This window comes from Pseudoliparis swirei, chromosome 18, assembly GCF_029220125.1.
Source record: "Pseudoliparis swirei isolate HS2019 ecotype Mariana Trench chromosome 18, NWPU_hadal_v1, whole genome shotgun sequence".
In the NCBI taxonomy this organism is placed as follows: Eukaryota; Metazoa; Chordata; class Actinopteri; order Perciformes; family Liparidae; genus Pseudoliparis; species Pseudoliparis swirei.
Genome location: NC_079405.1, coordinates 17,121,232 through 17,141,024, shown reverse-complemented (window position 1 = coordinate 17,141,024; position 19,793 = coordinate 17,121,232). Strand labels below are relative to the sequence as shown.

At 41.4% G+C, this 19,793-nt stretch overlaps 1 protein-coding gene across 4 annotated transcripts in view; it reads left to right on the top strand.

Annotated features, from left to right (window-relative positions):
* Positions 1-17,249, top strand: part of slc4a8 (solute carrier family 4 member 8) — a 31,067-nt gene extending 13,818 nt beyond the window's left edge. Inside the window, exons 1-24 of one of the 4 annotated variants that reach the window (XM_056437448.1) lie at positions 122-187; positions 591-740; positions 1,404-1,539; positions 3,816-3,976; positions 6,025-6,201; positions 6,709-6,797; positions 7,533-7,690; positions 7,787-7,874; positions 7,966-8,112; positions 8,255-8,355; positions 8,833-9,007; positions 9,127-9,260; positions 9,360-9,605; positions 9,855-9,960; positions 10,637-10,798; positions 10,905-11,018; positions 11,117-11,278; positions 11,368-11,619; positions 11,723-11,791; positions 12,239-12,412; positions 12,497-12,628; positions 12,713-12,816; positions 13,072-13,177; positions 13,360-17,249. In XM_056437448.1, the coding sequence (XP_056293423.1) occupies positions 620-740; positions 1,404-1,539; positions 3,816-3,976; positions 6,025-6,201; positions 6,709-6,797; positions 7,533-7,690; positions 7,787-7,874; positions 7,966-8,112; positions 8,255-8,355; positions 8,833-9,007; positions 9,127-9,260; positions 9,360-9,605; positions 9,855-9,960; positions 10,637-10,798; positions 10,905-11,018; positions 11,117-11,278; positions 11,368-11,619; positions 11,723-11,791; positions 12,239-12,412; positions 12,497-12,628; positions 12,713-12,816; positions 13,072-13,177; positions 13,360-13,365 (3,120 nt within the window). In that variant the 5' untranslated portion in view covers positions 122-187; positions 591-619 and the 3' untranslated portion in view covers positions 13,366-17,249. Of the gene's footprint in view, positions 1-121; positions 188-590; positions 741-1,403; positions 1,540-3,815; positions 3,977-6,024; positions 6,202-6,708; positions 6,798-7,532; positions 7,691-7,786; positions 7,875-7,965; positions 8,113-8,254; positions 8,356-8,832; positions 9,008-9,126; positions 9,261-9,359; positions 9,606-9,854; positions 9,961-10,636; positions 10,799-10,904; positions 11,019-11,116; positions 11,279-11,367; positions 11,620-11,722; positions 11,792-12,238; positions 12,413-12,496; positions 12,629-12,712; positions 12,817-13,071; positions 13,178-13,359 lie in introns of those variants that run through there. The other 3 variants (XM_056437444.1, XM_056437445.1, XM_056437447.1) reach the window with 3 other exon arrangements.
* Positions 17,250-19,793: the final 2,544 nt, after the last annotated feature.

The window sequence follows — 19,793 nt, the reverse complement described above, 5'->3', positions numbered from 1 at the left end:
GACCTCGATGCACCTTACTCCACTCTGTTTTCTACCATTAGCAGTTGTATCTTCAGCTAATTAGGACTTTATTATATTATTGTCTCATCAGAAAGCCTGAAATGAACTAACTTGGACACAATTACACAACCCCACAACCCAACGACAGGAGAGTCATGTAGGCTAGGTTTAAACAACGAGTTCTACGGTATGTATCCGCTTGAAACAAAAAAATGTGGAATTATGTGGGACAAAGAGCAGTCAACTGCCAAATTAACAGAAGGTAAGTATAGCAAAAACAAGTAAAGGCAAACAGCAGATAATAGATACAATGTAAAGGTAACAAAAGGTGATGATAACAAACAATTTCACCAGGTTTGAAGTAGAATCAAAAGAATGTGCAGCCCAGAATTAGAGAGCCGATTTGACTAAAACTCCATTCTCAAAGTCAAAGTGAAAACATTTATTAAAAAATGGCTTGCTTTAACTGCGAACCCCTGTTTAAGTTGCCAACTTCATCAGATAACTTGCCGAGACGTTCATTATGAGATTTCTTTCAGAAGAAACTATTACTCGGCGAGAAGAGTAAAATCTCCCCTCTTCTTCCTCAGGCCACAGGGCCCTGTTTGTGGGGGTCCGGATGCCCAGGCAGAGCCATCGCCACCACAAGCCCCACGGCTCTCGGCACCGCAAGAGAGACAGGAGGGCGGGAAGCATTGCAACACAGCAAAGCGAGGAGAGTGAGACGACCACCAGTCATGGTAACACACACAACTCTTTTGTCTTTTACTTTTCAAATCAAATGCTTCGTTCGGAGCATCCAGTGATTTCTCAGTCAAAAAGAGAGAAGGAAAATTACAAGCATATTGTCACGGCTCAGTGTCGAACATGCCCGCTTACTTGCACATCCACCAGAGAGGAGATGGTTGTTAAATAAAGCTAATCAATGCTGCGGGCGCTTTACACACTTGCACACACTTGCACAAACTTGCACACACACACACACACACAGCACTCCAGGCTGAAATTGACAAGCCCACTAATTAGCTACCAAAGAGCAGGGACTCATCAGCAGTCAGTGTGTGTGTGTGTGTGTGTTGTCCCAGTGGTCATTTAAAAGGCTTTTTATGAAAAAGTAAGCAGTGGTGTGTGTGTTTTAATGAAAGTATTTTAAGAACCACCGTTACATTACATTTTATTTAGCTGGCGCTTTTATCCAAAGCGACTTACAATCCTGTTACATTCATACACTGTAGACACAGCTACAGCGAGCAACTTAGGGTTAGGTGTCTTGCTCAAGGACACATCAACTAGGGCGGGGATTAAACCACCAACCCCCTAATTGAGAGACAGACCTGCTGACCACTGACCCACAGTTCACTGTAGCACTTCTGGTTCTTCCTCACATCATCTCGCTTCCTCAGACACGCCGTCCCAGCGCGTCCAGTTCATTCTGGGCACCGAGGAGGATGCTGAGCATGTGGCCCACGAGCTGTTCACTGAGCTGGATGAGATCTGTGTGAAGGACGGCAAGGATGCCGAGTGGAAGGAAACAGCCAGGTCAGGATTTCCGCCGGGGGCTTTTGCGACAATGCTTGGCAATAAAGCTCCTGCCAGCCCAGCAGCTCTACAGCTGTATTGTTACGAAGAGAAACGTGTACAAGCAGTAGTTAAATTCAAACTTAGTGGATCATTTTTTGGACCATTTGCCTCAAAGTCAAAAGTATAAAAGAAAGAAGCAAAATACTCCTGTGAGCTCATTCATGTTGGTCACATGCCAAATCTGTTTCACATGCTAATATCAACACCTCATATTGTGTGGATTTTTATGTCAAAAGAATCTTTCCTGTGAGAGAATAGAAAAACCACAATGTAGTGGGATGTGTGTTTATGAGGGATATATATATATTTTTAATCTAATGCTCCCTCCTTCCTGTTTGATCTGGGACTGTATTGATAAATCCTCTGAGAATTGCACTTAAAATGCTCTAAAGACCCAACATGGGAGTAAAAAGTTCTGAATACCCATTCATCAAGCAACTCACTGCAACGTACAGTGAAGTGTAGGAGTACAAGTTATTGATCATGCTTGAGAAGCCAATCAATCAATGTTTCAAAAAGTAAAATTTAATTTTTGTGAAATCCTTAAGATCATCGCTAGCATTTACAGTTTTTCTCGATTGCTTAAACACATTTTTTGAAAGCATGCCTCGTTTTCTCAAAACTCTAAACACAAATCCCAAAACCACTCACACAAAATGCAAAACCCTTTATATCCCCTGCAAAACGCAACTTTGCTTTCAAAACAGTGTTATGTCACCTCAAAAGGGTATTTTGTTTTCAAATGACAAACACAGCCCATTATTTGAGTAGACATTATAAGCATCGATTGAACACTGATGTGCTCAATGGAAAACACTATGAAATGGGAAAACGCGAGTATGAAGGCCTTATCAGGAGCATTATGCCTTTTCATGTCCAGTGGTACTGTACGCTTTCTCCTGTTGTAAAATATTGTAAATGTATAATGTTTTAACTCAAAATATAAAACAACACACACATATACAACAAAAAATTTTCTTTCTTTTTTCAATTTTTTTCACAGAACAAACAATAGAAAATAGACCACTACACAACAAAAAAAGAAAGAAAAGTGTAAATAATAAAGGACAAAAAAAATACTCCTCTGCCTCTCTGGTCTCCTCTACCTTCCATGTTTTCATCCATTCTTCTTCAAATTAGGAGGTCACCTGTGGCCCTTATGTTGCTAAAGCCTTGATTCCAAATTGCACAACAGCCATGGAAATGGAAGTTTTGCCAATTGAATAGCAGTGTGTTCTGTCTGAACACAAGGAGGCTTTGGCATTGATGAAGTGTACAAAGTAGAGAGGATGGTGTTTAGTGTTTTGAAGAAAGTGTGGTTAACAATTGAAATCTGTGTCTAAAGCAGATAATTGTGTTTATAGTTTAGCAGAATTGGTTTAGGGAGTTGGCACATGAGTTACAGGTTGTGGTCATTGTGTTATAAGTTCCAGTTTTTGTGTGTAATCAATCGAGAAAAACTGTAACATGTAAGACACCAAATCTAAAATATGTCTCATAAAAAAATACTAATTCATAAACAAGGAATTTAACAATATAATACTCTTGAATAATATATTTATATGTATACCTGCACAGGCAGATACACAAAAGCAGCCCGGCAGGTGGCCCGTCTAATCATTATATACGGGCCCAATTAAATGATTGGCCGGGCTTATTACAGTCCTGCCACAGCTACAGATACAAGATACTTTTTTCTTTCTTCTCAGAGTATTTTCAAAAATATCTCAAATGTTTTTTAAGAAGATTGCCAACCTTACCTTTAACCCTCCTGTTACCTTAGGGTCAATTTGACCCCATTCAATGTTTAACCCTCCTGTTATCTTTATATTTACTGACATATTTTACCCTTGGGGTCAATTTGACCCCAGCAATTAAAACCTCCAGAACATTATTAGAATTTATATTGTTTTCCAAGTTTAAGTGTGAGGTACTTTATGTTTGTTTGTTGACTACCTAAATAGCCCTTTAAATATATAAAAAAGTTGATATTTCTTATATGTTTGACAGTGAAAAACAGCCTGGGGTCAAATTGACCCCAAAGAACACCGACATTAAACATTGAATGGGGTCAAATTGACCCTAAGGTAACAGGAGGGTTAAGAAACCTCTTGAGCTTTATATTCAAGAGCATATTTAAGCTATAAGAAATTTGATGAATAATTTTTTTATTTTTATATGACACTTAATATTTTCTCCTATTTGCAAACTTCTCGCCTGTCTTTACCTCGCAGGTGGCTGAAGTTTGAGGAAGACGTGGAGGATGGAGGGGAGAGGTGGAGCAAGCCCTATGTCGCAACACTTTCCCTCCACAGCTTGTTTGAGCTGCGCAGTTGCATCATCAACGGCAGCGTGTTGCTTGACATGCACGCTGACAGCATCGAGGAGATTGCAGGTGACAGCTTCGACTCACTGACATGTACATCTCAGTTCCAGGGCGCAATCTATTCTGAGAAAGAAAGGCAAGCTGTGTGCTGAACACTTTTAGGAAGACATCAGTTTGTATTGTTGGTGGGAGCGACTGGCTACGCTTCTTCAAATGGATATATGATTTCACAATTTGTTCTCCTTTCTTTCTTTTTCCTGCTCTCTATAGTCACTTCTTGCTCCGGTCCTTGAGCAAATATTATATTCATTGACATAAAACAGGCTTCATTTCTCAGCTGAAATCTCAGAAATCGATCGTACGGTCTTGCAGGGAGCTTCGTTATCATGCTGAATGTAGAAATTAAATGTAGACACAGACACACACGGACACTATCAATCATAAAAAAGCCTAAATTACTGTCTTGCGTTGAAAACATAGACAAGCACAACACATGCGTACAGTTCCCCCGTGGCTGTGGAAGTTCAGGTCGTGCATTTAGAATTAGATGCATGGTTTGTCTTTAGTTTTTCCTTTCCTTAAATATTGCAGCTGAACTTCTGTTGAACCTGATTACATGAAGCTGCCGCCTGCACAGTTCAAGCCCATTTACATGCAAGTATACAATTAACAACATGTAATCCCCCCCCCCCCCCCCCCCACACACACACACACAACTAAACACATGCACAAATGCAAAAGTAACAAGTGCAAATAATGGTTTAGCACTAAACTAAAAACTTCTGCAATTACAGAAGCCTTTGTACAGTACATGTACACACACACATACAAAAGATCACATGGTTCAAGGCTCCTCATCGGTCAGTCTTCCTCATGGTCAGATTATGACTGACACTGATGTACCTTGTTGCCTGCAATCATTCCCTTTCTCCAGCTCTTCAGCGCTCTTCTCATTTCCCTCTCGTGTCCATGTGACGCCTGCCAGCAGCACCTGGACTCAACAAGCGTAGCCAAGATGGGAGGCGAGATTAAGAGAAACAAAGTTATTTGTGTCTTTACTTGTTTGATTTTGGAAGTGTGGAAAAAACTGAGACCAAGAAAGCGGAATAGGAAATGCTTGAAGTAGCATAACATGTGTATGCCAGGTATTAATGAATGTATCTCATTATCATTTGAGTAACTGATGGTCACCATTCAAGTTATACGCCGGAGGAGGCAGAGCTTTTGATGTAGTATTAGATGAGAGTGAAAGGGATCCATCCAGTGTGAAGTACCATTTGTGGGTTTGGATTTAATTTCAGGCGGTTCTCTTGTCACCGTCCTTGCTGATTATGCTGGCGCTGAGCGCCACACGTTATCGCTGGTCTTGAAGCGTGCTCAGAATGAATGCTGGCACTGCAGTGTGTGTGTGTGTGTGTGTGTGTGTGTGTGTGTCAGGCCTTTTGATTGACTGTAGAGGAGGGAAGGAAAGATCCAGTGCTGACTCAGCAAGGGAAATATAAAAGGCTGGGAAGGGCGTGGAGCAGAAGGGGTGAGAGAGATAATGAGATGGTGATTATTATTCTCTGCAGGTCCACATGACCTGATATGTCGGCCACATATTGATTGACCACCTCCAACATGCACTTTCTTATCAACACTGGGTCTTTACATGTTGACAGATTATTACTTTTTAACGACAGAAAGCGAAAAACTGAAAAAAGTTGTTGTTGAATTCTTAACGAGGTTACTAACTATGTTTTATTTTACTGATCATAATAATAATACATAGCACTGATTGGACCCAGGGATTTGTTCAATGGGTAACCTCAATCCAACGTTAGAAATAACCTTACAAGCCTCAAAGAAATCTTGCCATTGCAAAAAGATTATATTGTTGTTTACTTGATGTCCAGTTTTGTGTTGTCTTGTTGACTTTGTACTGTTATTCATCATTCAAAAGTTATGTGCCGTCTGTCAATGTGTTTGTCCTTGAAAAAGAAAATATTATAAATAATAACACAATTCAGATGAACACATGTACAAATAAAAAATGTCTGTTGCCATTTCAATTAAGAAAAAGTCTGGAGTCTGCTTTCACTAACGTGAGCGTGTGCGTGTTTGTTTGTGTGTTGCAGACATGGTGCTGGACCACCAGGAGGCGTCCCATGAGCTGGACGACAGTGTGAGACTGAAGGTGCGAGAGGCTCTGCTGAAGAGACACCACCACCAGAACGAGAAGAAGAAGAACCTGATGCCCAGCGTGCGCTCCCTCGCTGAGGGGACCCGCAAACAGTCAGAGACCCATCTGACAGGTGGGTGACATACATTTAGTGATCACAGATCATTCCTCGGTACGACTCATATGTAGAAATCCACTGTCACGGATTTAAACTATAATTATTTTTCTACATCTGGCTTCAGAAGCAGCAGGTCTGAGACGTATGAGTTGACTTATAATTACTGTATTCAGAGACATGCCTGCTTGTTTTTATCAGAATGATGGATGTAGTAAAACTAATAGGGAATAAAAGATAACATGAAAATAAACATGGAGAGACTAAAAGAAACAAGACATACAAAAGGATGATTCCAGTGACATTTAATGCTTCCAGGGACTGACTGCCACAGCCTGTTCCCGAACAAATGGCCGATGCATTGGAAGCGAAGCATTACTGCCCTTGTTTCACTTTGCACTTGTCAAGCTAATAGATATGTGTACTAACTCAGACTTTCTCTCGCTCGCTCTCTCTTTCTCTCTCTCTCTCTCTAACACACATACACACTCGTATGCACATACACACACCCTAACTGTCTGGCAGGGTCAGTCACATCTTCCCAGCCTTCGGCAGCTACAGCACCCGCCAAGAGTGGTGGCGGACAGGACGGCGCTCAAGTGGACCTCAGCAAAGTAAATAAGCAGGCAGTCGTTAACGTGCTGCAGTTCATTCAGTGCACACAGTTTATGTTTCTGGTAGATGTTGTAAAGACTACAATAAAACATGAATTTAGAAAAGGGTAGATTAAGCAGCACTTAGGCAGTATAAGATCATTTGTGCTTGACTATTAGCTCTTTACATGTCTTGCAGCTTTTTAAATCAATGTTTGGTGCACTGTGCTGTCAACAACTGGGTCACATAGTGCCCCCTAGGAGAACGACACGTTTAAAGTGCATTCCACAGAAAGACTGTTAAGTACGGCCACAAAAAGCAAAGATACAAATTTAATATCCCGAGCAGTGAAATGCTAAGTTCAATAGCATTTGAAGGCTGCACAACTCACTGCAGTAGATCACTGGAGATCCTGGCAAACTCGGCACTTTACTTTATTTTCCCCCTGTATATTTAGTATTAGTATTAGTATTTAGTTTTTAGTATTTAGTTTTGTGTTTTATATTTATTTGCTCTGATGTGCACCGCTGCTGTGATTTTTGAAATATCCCCACTGTAGGACAAATAAAGGAATATCATATCATATCATATCATATTAGGCTGCTCCTGTGGTGGGACGGCTTTTTGTACATTAAAGACGTTTCTATTGGCATTCTTAGTTTGGATCTCACAGGATGTAAGAATCTCAAACCACCATTGGTATTTAGTCATTTTTGTATTCTTAACTGATGTAAACTTCTGAATTGGTTTCCCAGGTGGACATGCACTTTATGAAGAAGATTCCAGAGGGGGCCGAGGCCTCCAATGTACTGGTGGGAGAACTGGACTTCCTGGAGAGGCCCATTGTGGCCTTTGTCCGCCTCTCCCCTGCTGTGCTGCTCACCGGACTCACTGAGGTCCCCATTCCGACCAGGTAGACGAACACAATACTTAAGTCTTAAAATCAAATGTCATTTCAGTAATCCGAAAATGCTTGATATGCTCTAAATCATCTGCTGTCAAATATCAGGTTCCTGTTCATTCTCCTGGGCCCAGATGGAAAGGCTCAGCAATACCATGAAATTGGACGCTCTATGGCGACCATCATGACAGATGAAGTAAGCGCTGCTACCAAAATCTAAATCTAAACATCTGTATTGCAATAGCAGGCAGTTAAGTTTCCTCTGCCCTCACTTTTGTCTGGACCAGATCTTCCATGACGTAGCCTACAAGGCAAAGGACAGGAGTGACCTGCTGGCTGGGATAGATGAGTTTCTAGACCAGGTGACGGTCCTACCACCAGGAGAGTGGGACCCCTCCATCCGCATTGAGCCCCCGAAGAGTGTTCCCTCTCAGGTACACAGCTATGATGACATAGATACTTACTCTTTAGGTTTGAGTTTGAGCTATAACTAAGATACAACCATAAGTAGGTGTATGTGTATGTGAATGTTGAGCCATTTCATAATGTGCCCTGGACTGGTTTGGGTGCCTGCAGGAGAAGAGAAAGACGGCAGGAGTCTCTAACGGCACATCCTGCCAGGTAGAGGAAGAACTACATGCTGAGCACCACGGACCAGAGCTGCAGAGAACTGGAAGGTGAGCTGTCATGTCTTGTTGCTTCAGTAATGGTTTGTATAACTCAAGGTTAATATACTAGCCAAATTCAGGTTTAAAAAAGAAACATGTTATATGCCCACAACTGGTAAATATCAGAATATGCTGTCTTAAAACACAGCCGGTGGAGAACAATAACTTAGCACCGGTTTTGTTTTCTGAAGTTATATTTAGAAGCCCGGGGGTGAATCAGCACTGTCCATCATGTTTGTCAGTTGCTGGGGCCAACACTTCTAAACTTTGATTTGGGAAGAGCTGACATGTGATAAGAAACCCAAGTGACAAGTGACAACCCAATTGTGATAGATCCCATAAAATCTTATTTTTGAACGTTTGCTGTGATGTAGAAGTGTGCTCTAGGCGTGTCAGCTTGATATTATATCTCTACCTACCTATTCCTTTCCCAGATTGTGCTCTGACCCTCCACACCTCTCTTCTTTTGTTGTGTGCCATGTTCAGGTTGTTTGGTGGTCTGGTGCTGGACATCAAGAGGAAGATTCCCTTCTACCTGAGTGACTATAAGGATGGTCTGAACCTCCAGTGTGTGGCCTCCTTCCTCTTCCTCTACTGTGCCTGCATGTCTCCGGTCATCACTTTTGGAGGTCTACTGGGGGAGGCCACAGAGGGGAGCATCGTAAGGGCACAAACGCACTGGGACACAGTAACATACTGCAGTGTGATTGGAAGACTATGAATATGTATTCTGTGACTGAATATGAGACATACACTCTGTATTTCCACCATGTGTTATAGAGTGCCATAGAGTCCTTACTTGGTGCGTCTATGACTGGAGTAGTCTACTCTCTGTTTGCTGGTCAGCCTCTCACCATTCTGGGCAGCACAGGTCCTGTCCTGGTTTTTGAGAAAATCCTCTACAAGTTTTGCAAGTAAGTATTCCAACAACCCGTTTGAGACATTTTTATTATCACCGCCGCGGTCGTTGGTGAACTGATTATGTATCCTGTCACCCACTCTTCTCTTCTCAGGGACTACGACCTGTCCTATCTGTCTCTGCGGACTTGCATCGGCCTGTGGACCGCCTTGCTGTGTCTGATACTGGTCGCCACTGATGCGAGCTCTCTCGTGTGCTACATCACTCGGTTCACAGAGGAGGCCTTCGCAGCCCTCATCTGCCTCATCTTCATTTACGAGGCATTGGAGAAGCTATTCCACCTGGGAGAAGTCTACCCCTTCAATGCGAACAGCGATCTAGACAAACTCACACTGGCATAGTGAGTAACAACATGTTCACACTGCCGGCTCTTCTGGCAGATTTTTCATTTTTCATCGATTGCAGTTTTTGTCTAAGAATATATAGTTATTGTTTTCTCTACAAGTATCTTTTAACACTGGGGATTCCCCTTTATTCCTTTCACGTTTTGCTCTCTTCTACAAGACTTCCGATCAAATCCTAGATCGCTTTTCCCTTCATGTTTCGCCTAATTGTAGTGATAAAAGACTGCAAACCCTGTGCTCTGTAGCTGTAGGTGTGCAGAACCTGATAACCCCAGTAATAAAACCTTACAACTGTGGAGTGGGAACAACCTCACAGCAGCTGAAGTACCCTGGAGCAACCTTACTGTCAAGGTAACGTAACTATTAAGAACAATATATGTTAAAACCTTTATTTAACTAGGTGAAAACCCATTGAGATTAAAAATCTCTTTTGCGAGGGTGACCTGGACAAGACAGGCAACAACATATAAAACATATATATTACAACCAAAAACACAGAACAAGACAAGAAACTAAATGTTAAGTGACAGTGACGTAGCAGTTAGTTTAAGAAACATTGACATGTTTGGGAACCTGCCCCCATTTCTTTCATTTTATATTTAAAAGCAGTAAGTGTTATAAGTGGAACTATGTGGAAACACACACACACACACACACACACACACGCATTGTGGCTTCCCACACACACACTTTGAAACCAAATCTCAGTGTGACTTCCACTTGATAGCGCATGCTGCTTTTGCACCAAGGTGTTTACTTTTGTTAACATTCAACTAACCCACTCAACTTCCCATGTGCAGATCTCTCTCCTCTCTCAAACACATTTAATGTATTAACCTTTGGCTGCTGTGTGTATAACTGAGCACACCAAAGACTTGTCTTGTTTAGTTTGTATTGTATTCTTTCAGCTTTGTTGACTTCTTACTGTTCGTCAGATAATTTAGATAAAAAATCCCTTTGATCTATTTTTATTTAAATCAATTCAGGCAATTTGATTCTTATGTAACTGATCTGTGAATCTCTACAGGAGTGTATCAGTCTGCAGGGAAACTTTCTTGGGACCGCATGTGGCCACCATGGCCCCTACACCCCAGATGTTCTCTTCTGGTCCACCATCTTGTTCTTTTCCACTTTCCTTATGTCTGCGTTCCTCAAAGAATTCAAGACCAGTCGTTATTTCCCCACCAAGGTAATCAACGCATAAGACCCAGCAAAGGTATCATCAGACGTTCACAAACCTGACACGCCACATTAGTGACCACCGATCTCCTGGTGTTGTTATCTCTTGTGCCCAGGTGCGATCCATGATCAGTGACTTTGCCGTGTTCCTCACCATTGCCTTCATGGTTCTGCTTGATTATGTCATTGGAGTGCCCTCCCAGAAGTTGAAGGTGCCCAGTCAATTCCAGGTACAGAGCAACTAATGATTATAGTGTGGACTTTAAAATGAACGCCACATGCTAACGTTTGAATCATGGCCTCACTCCTCTCTATTGTGATCTTCCAGCCGACCAGAGACGACCGAGGTTGGTTGATCAATCCAATAGGACGCAACCCATGGTGGACAGTCCTGGCTGCAACTATTCCTGCTCTTCTGTGCACCATCCTCATCTTCATGGACCAACAGATAACTGCCGTCATCATCAACCGCAAAGAGCACAAACTGCTGGTGAGACTAAATACATCTGCCTTGCAACTGAAGCTGGTGAGCTGCAGACGGCAGCTCAGACCCTAACTAACCTTCTCTCCGCTTTGCAGAAGGGCTGTGGGTACCACCTGGACCTGCTCATCGTCGGGGTGATGCTGGCGGTGTGCTCCATCATGGGCTTGCCCTGGTTTGTAGCAGCCACGGTACTCTCCATCTCTCACGTCAACAGTCTAAAGCTGGAGTCGGAGAGCTCTGCTCCAGGAGAGCAGCCTCGTTTCCTGGGCATCAGGGAACAGAGGTTCACTGGCTTGGTCATCTTCCTGCTCATGGGCTGCTCTGTATTTATGACTGGAGCTCTGCAGGTTAGTCACACATGCTCTGCAATAATGCTGCCCCCCTCTGGGTGGAATATTTTGTATAATGTTCGTCTTTTGAGCTCATTGATGTATTTTGTTTTTTTTCCAGTTCATTCCTATGCCAGTGCTTTATGGTGTTTTCCTTTACATGGGAGTCTCTTCATTAAAAGGCATACAGGTAATGTGAAATGTGACGCAGGAACAATAACCTTTATGGTAAAGTATGGTACATTTACAATAAAGCCACTGTAGTACAATAACAGTTCTGTATTTTGCACATCATTTTCAAGATGCAATGAACAGATATGTGTTAAACTTGTACTATATTCATATGTATTGATTCAGCTGGGAGTCATTTGAATACAAAATATCCAAGGTTATTCGTATGCCCTCTCCATCTTATTAATGTGGCTGTCTCTGTGATGCCCTCTCCTGATCTAATTCATTCCGTTCCAATTCAGCAAGGCCTGACAGTTCATGTTCAGACTAATCCAACTAAATCATTCATAAACACTTACTCTCGGCCATATTCACCACCTGTCTCCCTTCTCTGCTCTCATTAATTCCTATATCTCCTTTTCCCTCTCTGTCTCTAACTTCTCCAACAACTGCGGTCACTTCTCAGTTCTTTGACCGTCTCAAGTTGTTCGGCATGCCGGCGAAGCACCAGCCAGACTTCATCTACCTGCGTCACGTCCCCTTGAGGAAAGTCCACGTGTTCACTCTGACACAGCTCACCTGTCTGCTGCTGCTCTGGATCATTAAGCACTCACCTGCCGCTATCGTCTTCCCGATGATGGTGAGCTGGCCACCGCCAACCTCCCGCCTCTCTCTCTTTCCAAATGTCTTCCATGTCTTCTAAAACGCTTTTCTCTGCCTGAAGGTGCTGGCTCTGGTTTTTGTTCGCAAACTGCTGGACTTGTGTTTCTCCAAGCGAGAGCTGAGTTTCCTAGATGACTTAATACCTGAGTGGAAGAAGAAAAACCTTGATGATGCCTCCAAATCGATAGAAGAGGTAGTCTGAATCTTGACGTACACAGATGAAAATAATAAAACGTGCATATATTGATGCACGTTTGTGGCATGATGTGTCTTGTAGGAATCACAGACTATGCTCAGTCCAAAGAAGGAAGATACAACTGCTGTTCCGATTCCAATGGAGAGCAGCAAGCACGTCGCGACCCCCAAAGCACAGGACCCCAGGTGAGCGCACACACACGCATGAACCCCCACACACACTCAAATGGACAAGATGGACATTAAATGATGTCATCAAATGATGTCTTACCACTTATCAAGTGAGTGGTACTGTTATGAGAGAACTGCGTTACCTTCCTGTCTATCTACATGCACGCTTGTCTTGTTTGGTGTGTGGTGATCTATGAGACCTCTCCCTTAGCCCCAACTCCTGACTCTTCTTTCTGCTCTCAACCTCCTTTTCCTCTCACTGCTCCTCAGGTGTGACCCCTCTGATATTAATATATCTGATGAAATGTCTAAAACCACCGTGTGGAAATCCCTCAACTCCAATCAAAAGGACATTTGTCCTGCAGCTGCTAAAAAGGCAAGGCCGTACTCTCTTTTTCCTCACCCGCTTTTTCTGGAAATATCCCTGCAGCACATTGAGGTCACTCACTTCTTTTGTGCTTTGCTGTTTTGTCTCAGGGAGTGGTGCTTGCACATTGAGGGTGGCCATTCTGTGTTCTGTGCTGTGTTAATTCTGTTTTTGTGTGATTTTCTCTGCAGGATTGAAGGGATTGCGTTCATAGACGAGTAAAAGATGTCCGCAATCCTGACACACTCGTTCTGGACCACAGGACACTGCGATGTGGTTGCTTTGACCGTCGGCCACTTCAGTGCTTTGAGAAAAAGGTTGACCTTAATACACACACATAGACATACACATTCACTTTTATCTTTGCGAGGACTAGAAATATATTTGTAAGCGTATTTCTCAAAATTAATTTAAACTCTGATTCCTTAACTATAAACTAACACCAACCTGAGCACAATTACCATTATTTTGACCAAATAACTAGTTAATCAGTTAGTGATAATACATTCAGGCCTGTAGCCTGCATTTGCCATCTTGGTTGTGAGGTTGAAGGATGATATTATAAAAGATGAAACTTAAGTATATTCTCCCGTGAGTATCAAATAGCTCAGTTTTAATTCATTTGTGTCTGATAATGTGATCTAGAGACACATCCTGTCCATTCACAGTGATAGTAAGTAATGGAAGACACAGTGACAGCTGCTGGCAGCCATAGTCATTTTACTGAGATGAGGGAATATTTGCTGATTCACACCTTAAAGGCATGCATTTAATCAAAACTCATTTGGATGTTACATCTCAAACACAACACAACAGTGAGTCAGTAATTCAGTGAACTGGTCTGTCGGTCTTCAAAACATTTCAGCCAGTCTGTTTTTAACTTATGAGACACAGCTATTGTTTGTCTATAAATATCAACTTTCCCAACATCAGTGGAATAGCTCATAATAAATTGTCTTGTAGGATGGATCTTTCATCTAATACTATAACGAGTCATAAACTGAACTCTAGCACAGATGTACACCAGGAATAAACACCATGGTATCATTTAGCCTGTCTAAAAGCACCATATCCGACTACTGTTTAAAATCTATCATCATTGATTGTACTTTTTTACACATCTAGCAGATATGGAGTGCATTATCCTTAGTATTATTTTCTCTAATGAATGTAATGAATATTCACTCTGCTTTTAGCTCTGTTTTTGGTCGAGACCGACTCCTGGGGAAATGATCTGTCTTTTTAGCTGCTGATTGCTGCACCATGTTCACCACCTAGTGGTTCACTTTGTTTTTCAGCTGTTTGGTACTCAGCAGGTAGTTTACAAGGTTTTCAGAGTAGTTTTGCAGAAACCAGCTGCCTGTTGCAGTTAAAGAACAACCCTGTGAGAGCCGTAAAAGTAAAGTAAACAGTAAAGTTATGGGCCATAACATCAAAATGGATCAATGATAATTATTACAAAAAATAGTAGCTGACATTTGGTCCTCAAAAAGATAAAAGAACAGATGTACACACAACAACAACAAACACAGCTCCCCCTTTTCACTCTTTCATCACGCCCATGTCTCAAAGGCCACTGCACACTTAGCTGGACTTCATGAGAGTAAATGCTCCTTTAAATCAAACAAGGTTATTATTTATATGTATTAATCTAAGTAGTTTATCAGTCATTTTATTTATTGTGCCATGAGCGTGTCCTTTTTCTAATGGTGATGGTATGGTCAATTCTTTGGTAGATTTTAAAAATACATTGCAGGTTCAGTAAATACATGGACAACTCCTCATTTGTAGCATAACGTTTTGTGTGATGATGTGAACTGAAAACTATAAATGTTAGAAGACCCACTTCAGTTGAAGCAGCGGCAACAATAAGCTGTTTTTTTATGGTGTAATTGTTTTCTCTGTATGATAGAGGTTTTTCCACAGAATATTTGTCATGTGTTAGTGCTATGTCTTACGAGTTAATGAATACTCCTGCAAGGCACTTTGGATAATGGTGTTTGTGTGTGTGTGTGTGTGTGTGTGAGAGAGAGAGACCCATTTGACTATCAGGAAAGGGTGGCTGCAGGACTTTCTTTTAAGCAATAATTGACCCCAGATTGACCTCTCCACAACTCTTTCTGTCTTGTTTTTGTGCCAGTGCAACATTTGTGCACACTCCCCATGTGGTGGTTCAGGAAAGTTTAATATTTTAAACCTAGAACACTTTACATGTGCCAAAAAAAATATCTTGGACTAAATAAATAGGATATATAGTTGTCTTTCATTATGTACACCCCCAAGTTAGAATATAATGTGTGAAAATGAGTCAAATCTCAGAGCCAAAGGAAGCAGAGAGACTATGTTGTGAGAGAATGACCTTCACTAATATTGTATCTGTAGTTGCACTTTCTGTAGATACATAACTTGAGATATATTTTATTTTGAAGAAGTCTACTGAGCAATTAACTAATTTTACAATAATTTAATACATTGAATTATTTTTAGATATAAAATGACAATGTGTTCTCTTTACTTTCTGTATATACTGTCGTAAGAGGGATGAGCGAAGATAAAGGCTGAATAATGCCATACATGAATAATATATTTCATTAATAAAATACCTTCAAAGGTAGTTTTTTTTAAAGTAAAGAACTCTGATGGGAAACATCAGGAGTTTGTCTATTAAACCTTGAATGTCACATTCTTGTCCTCAATGGAGGACCTTGATTATTATTGATTGCTTCCCAATTGGACATTAAAAGGTACGGACTAACTTTTATTTTATTTAAATAATGTAATACTTTATTTTTTATAGCAAGGTAACAGGAAATGTTAGAGAGAGAGAGATAGAGAGACAGATGGCATGTAACAAAGGTTCCGACTGGACTCATTGGAGATGGGTCTTTACGATGAGGTGAAAAAATTAATAACTGAATACATTCAAAGTGATTCAACTAAAATGTTTGATCCATTATCGATGGATTAACGTAGTCATGTTGAAAATCTATAAACTCCTTGACATACTGTCCAGTTAAACATCAATGAGTTGTTTTATTACTATTTTCACAGCTACATCAACCATAGTACACATCATTTCTATTCAAGGGACTTAAAAGTGCACAAGTACAGTAATCGGTCACATGCAGTCATACTCCAAAACACACGGAAAAGTGTTGTACATTGTTTTTGCTGTCATGTACCTACGCTTTGACTTTTGAATGTAAAATATTCTTTGCGTGTCCAAGAATTCATAACTAGACAAAATAATGGCATGACTAAATATTATTCATTGTGTAAATACATATATTCTTGTTCATATGAGTAAGTTCAAACTAATAATGTGTAAATTTAGAAAAGACTAGACCAAATTATTGTGGAAACACTTTTAAACGTCCAATTACATTCAGCAATTGTCAAAATAATTTGAATGAGTATCATGTGTCTTCAACTTGATTTTCTAATCATTAATGTATATGTGAATGTGTGGTAAACCTATAGTTATATAATGTAGGTATATAACTGGTAAACCTAGTTATATACTGTAGGTTTATAACTGTTAAACCTAGTTATATACTGTAGGTTTACTGCTTATGACCCAGAGTCATACATTTCAATGGATGTGACTGTGAGTATAAATATTTGTGCCGTGTGTGTGTGCGCCTGCCATCGAACACATGACCGCTTCCTGTTGTGTTGCCATGTTTTACTTTTCATCACCTTACATCTGACACAAAACAGACCTTTTAAATACCATTTATTAGGCACAGCTTGTTGAGAAAACCACTGTGTCCAATTGTGTTAATTTTGTGCACTGTGTGAAGCTATGTACTTCTAATGAATATTAGACTAAACTTGTGTCTGTGTCAAGGAGAAAGTCTTGGTGAGGAGAGAGAGAGAGAGAGAGAGAGAGAGAGAGAGAGAGAGAGAGAGAGAGAGAGAGAGAGATACTTAGTCTCGGAGCCATAAAAGAGCAATGCCTTGTCTCTTGAACCATTGAATGATCAGTCTTGAGCAAAATAATTCTACATGTTTTATATGTACATGTATATGTAATTTAATTTTGATTATGGAACATGGAAAATAAATAATTACTGCTGAAATTAAATGAATTATTGTTTTACTTATTGCATTGTGTCTTTTGGGGTCAATAATCGGATTAGACAGTAAGAGATGTTTATATTGAATGACTTGGTCCACAAGGTGGCGGCAGAGTCCCAATTCTTTTAAGAAGATTATTCCTACTTTGTCCTCCTAATATTTATACACATTAAAGACTACGTTATTTTAAGAAAGACAAACACTAACCACATGAGGTGTTGAAACCACCTTCCTTACACATTTACCCTATTCCCAATCTCTTGGAGCTGTTTCCATTTTCATTGGACTCTCCCCTCCCTCCTTGTGCCCCTCCCCCGGTTTTTATCCTGAGGTGAGAACACAGCGTGCACATCTGGAGGTGATTCTGAGTGCAAAGGAGTAGCCTGTGGGAAGGGTACGGGGTTAAAGATGCCCTGCACCTTGTATGTATATATCTATGTGTGCATGTGTGCCTTGAGGGTGTCATGTGATCCTGACTCTAAAATGCTCTTGATTACAAGCAGCTGGCGGGCTGTGGCCTTGACCAATCAGAGGACATATTGGCTATGACATCAGGTGGAAGGAGGGAGGCGGACAGGATATTTTAGCTTTTTTTACCTCTGAATTGAATCAAGCAGCAACAGGCGGATCCATTAAGCTATGTTGAATACACAGCGCTCGAATGTTGCCAGCTGGTGAAGATACACATCATATTACCGACTACTTTCAGATGGTCCATTTGTGTATTGCATTGATTATTATCATGTGGGTCCAGCATCCTTATGGCTCATGGCCAACATAGGACCAATCAGCTGAGGGACCCTGCCCTCAATGTCTCTGTATAAGACGCATTCAAAGAAATCCTTTGTGTTCATGAGAAGGTCCTGTGTGTTTTGTGAAGGAAAGCTGAAGAGCCAACTGGAGCTGGAATGCAAATAGGAATGCAGTTTTCTTTTTTGCAGGACTGTCACAAAATGCTTAATTATTAGCCATATATGGTTAATAATGAATGCTAGTATGAATGCTATTAAAAATATTTATTTAACATAGACTGATCTGAATCAAGATTGTGTGCAGCCTTTGCAGGAAGAGATCTTCACAGCAGGAAAAGCACAGGTGTGTAACCAATAATATGAATCATTTCCTCTGTTAGGTTTGCCACTAAGCTATGGAGGTGAGCCTCATAATATATGAAACTGACACACCTTAATGGAATGTGGCTTTTATGATAGCAACAGCTGTGTTTTACATTTAATTGATGTCCTAAACCTTTATTTTTCTCACTTTTCTGCATTTTATATGTCTTTGGGACAATAATACCAAAAATCAATGTCATTTTTTTGACCGGCCCAACATTTAATATAGCTCTCTACCGATCAATTGGTAAAATGATAATACATCTGCGAATACATTTAAAAAAGCATACAAACCTGTTTCATGAATCGCTGGCAAGATTCAGGGACAGGGATGTCGTACGTGTACAGATTGTAAAGCCCTCTGATGCAAATTCGTAATTTGTGATATTGGGGCATACAAAACAAACTGAATTGAATTCAACTAAAGATGAACTCAAGTCTCATTCCAGCTTCCCACAGCTGGTAAAGAGCTGAGAGCAGCCCGGCCAAAATCACCTTCTGGTTTCAATCATCCAACAACCCTGGACTATACTTGCACCCGCCTCCTCCTCGGGAGACAGAACCCATACAAGTGAGGCGTAGCAGACGTAGCAGACTGTCTCTTTATGTACTTCGCTTACAACTGCCTGGTAAAAGTCCGGGGACTCGACAGTAAACAAGAAGGTACTGATGAGGCAAGCAACTTCCCCGTCCTCCTCCTTTATAAGAGCCCTTCTCCACACCGAGCTCCTTCTACCCGAGGGCCCCTTCCTGGATACGGGAGCGGACACCTCCTTTATGGACGAGGGACTAGCTATACAGTTGAGGATCGACCGGGTACCGCTTTCTCAGTCAGTTCCGGCCAGCGCCCTTGACTGTCGAATTCTGGGAACGGTGACACACCAGACCGTTCCAGTCCACCTGCTTCTGTCCGACCACTATGAGACCATCCGCTTCTACATTCTGCAGACCCCTCGTCTTCCCTTTATTCTGGGATATCCCTGGTTGCGCCTACTGGGGCATTTTGGAGTTAGAGTGACTCCTGTCACCAAGTCTGCTTAATACAGGCCGCCGCACCACAGGGTTCCCCTCTCACCAGCGCCACCGCCTGAACTTATTATGGGGGTTCCCGCTGAGTACTTGGACTCCAAGGAGGTATTCAACATATCCAAGTACCCTTTGCCACTCATCACGACAGCCTTTGAGTTACTTCAAGGAGCTACCTTCTTCATCGAGGTCGATCTCCACAACACCTATCAGCAACATGAACGCCCTCTCACGCCTCAAAGCATTCAGTATATTAGTTGTGATTTATGTGAACATCTAGGGCTGGGCAGTAATAAAGATGTTGGCCTCGTCCCCTAACGTGGACGAAATGTCTCCATTATCCTTAGCTTTGGTCCAGAACTCGGCACTTATCTTGGTTGAAATAAAGGACAACATAAGCCGGG